At 41.7% G+C, this 1432-nt stretch overlaps 1 protein-coding gene across 1 annotated transcript; it reads left to right on the forward strand.

Moving 5' to 3' along the window:
* Nucleotides 1-291: 291 nt before the first annotated feature.
* On the forward strand, nucleotides 292-1231 carry HTR7 (5-hydroxytryptamine (serotonin) receptor 7, adenylate cyclase-coupled). The gene has a single exon (XM_009320121.1). The coding sequence runs from the start codon at nucleotides 376-378 to the stop codon at nucleotides 1069-1071; it is 696 nt and encodes a 231-aa protein (XP_009318396.1). The 5' UTR covers nucleotides 292-375; the 3' UTR covers nucleotides 1072-1231.
* The last annotated feature ends 201 nt before the right edge of the window (nucleotides 1232-1432 follow it).

Raw genomic sequence — 1432 nt, forward strand, 5'->3', positions numbered from 1 at the left:
ATTTAGGTTTCAGAATTTCCTTAAAAGCCAAAAAATGAGTTATCTGCGTGAAAATTGTACAAGTTCATTAAAATCGCAATCCGTTATGGCAAATGGGATATTTCCTTCTAGAGTAAAAGACCTTTCATACAGAATATCAGCACTATAAATTTTCAAGTGAGACGCATGAATTTACAAGTTTGAAATACATGTAAGGAGAGGATTGAAAAACGTAAAATAGAAACCTTAGCCAAAGATGTTCTGGTTTAGGGCAGACTACGTGAAATAGCTTTTATCAGTGAACCACTGCACTATATAATAACTGTACGTTATCGTTCTAGGTACCTGGGAATAACGAGACCTCTTACGTATCCTGTGAGGCAGAACGGGAAGTGTATGGCCAAAATGATCCTGTGTGTATGGCTCTTATCTGCCTCTATCACTATACCCCCGCTCTTTGGTTGGGCCCAAAATGTAAATGATGAAAAGGTTTGTTTGATCAGTCAAGACTTTGGCTACACCATTTACTCCACGGCAGTTGCATTTTATATTCCAATGTCAGTGATGCTTTTCATGTACTATCAGATTTACAAAGCTGCCAAGAGGAGTGCTGCTAAACACAAGTTTGCTGGTTTTCCCCGGCCAGAAGAAATGGAAGGGATTTCTATGAACGGAGTCGTAAAACTGCACAAGGAATCTGAAGAATGTACTAATTTTTCACGACTCCTAAAGCATGACAAGAAAAACATTTCCATCTTTAAAAGAGAACAGAAAGCTGCCACTACGCTTGGGATTATTGTTGGGGCTTTCACTGTCTGCTGGCTGCCCTTCTTCCTCCTCTCAACCGCCAGGCCCTTCATCTGCGGTACAGCATGCAGCTGTATCCCACTGTGGGTTGAGAGAACATTTCTGTGGTTGGGTTACGCAAACTCTCTCATTAACCCTTTTATATATGCCTTCTTCAATCGGGACCTGAGGACAACTTACCGCAACCTACTGCAATGCAGATACAGGAATATCAATCGGAAACTATCAGCTGCAGGCATGCATGAGGCTCTGAAGCTTGCAGAAAAGCCAGAATTTGTTCTGTAAGGTCACTCATCCTTTACTATGATTATTTATTGTTTTATCACATTAAGCTTTTTCCCCAGATTTGAAAGAAGAGTTATGAGAAGAACCAGGCTTCTTGAGCACTGTTAACGCAGTCATCAAGAAACTGGAAGGTAGCAAGGTTAATTCCTGTACAGCCCACCAGTCCTAGCGAGCCTGGAGAAACAAGACGACCATCTAAAGAATTTGGGTGTAAGAGGAATACCAGAAAGGGGGAGGGTAAAAGGTGGTGCAAGATGTTTGAGTTGCTAGTGAGGAAAGAACAGAGGTGGCCTAACCCATTTGTTTGGCCCTTGACCCCAAACAACTTTTAGTAGGTCTGAATGTTGGATGCGTCTTGTAT

This window comes from Pygoscelis adeliae, unplaced genomic scaffold (genome assembly GCF_000699105.1).
Source record: "Pygoscelis adeliae isolate BGI_AS28 unplaced genomic scaffold, ASM69910v1 Scaffold190, whole genome shotgun sequence".
Classification (NCBI taxonomy): Eukaryota; Metazoa; Chordata; class Aves; order Sphenisciformes; family Spheniscidae; genus Pygoscelis; species Pygoscelis adeliae.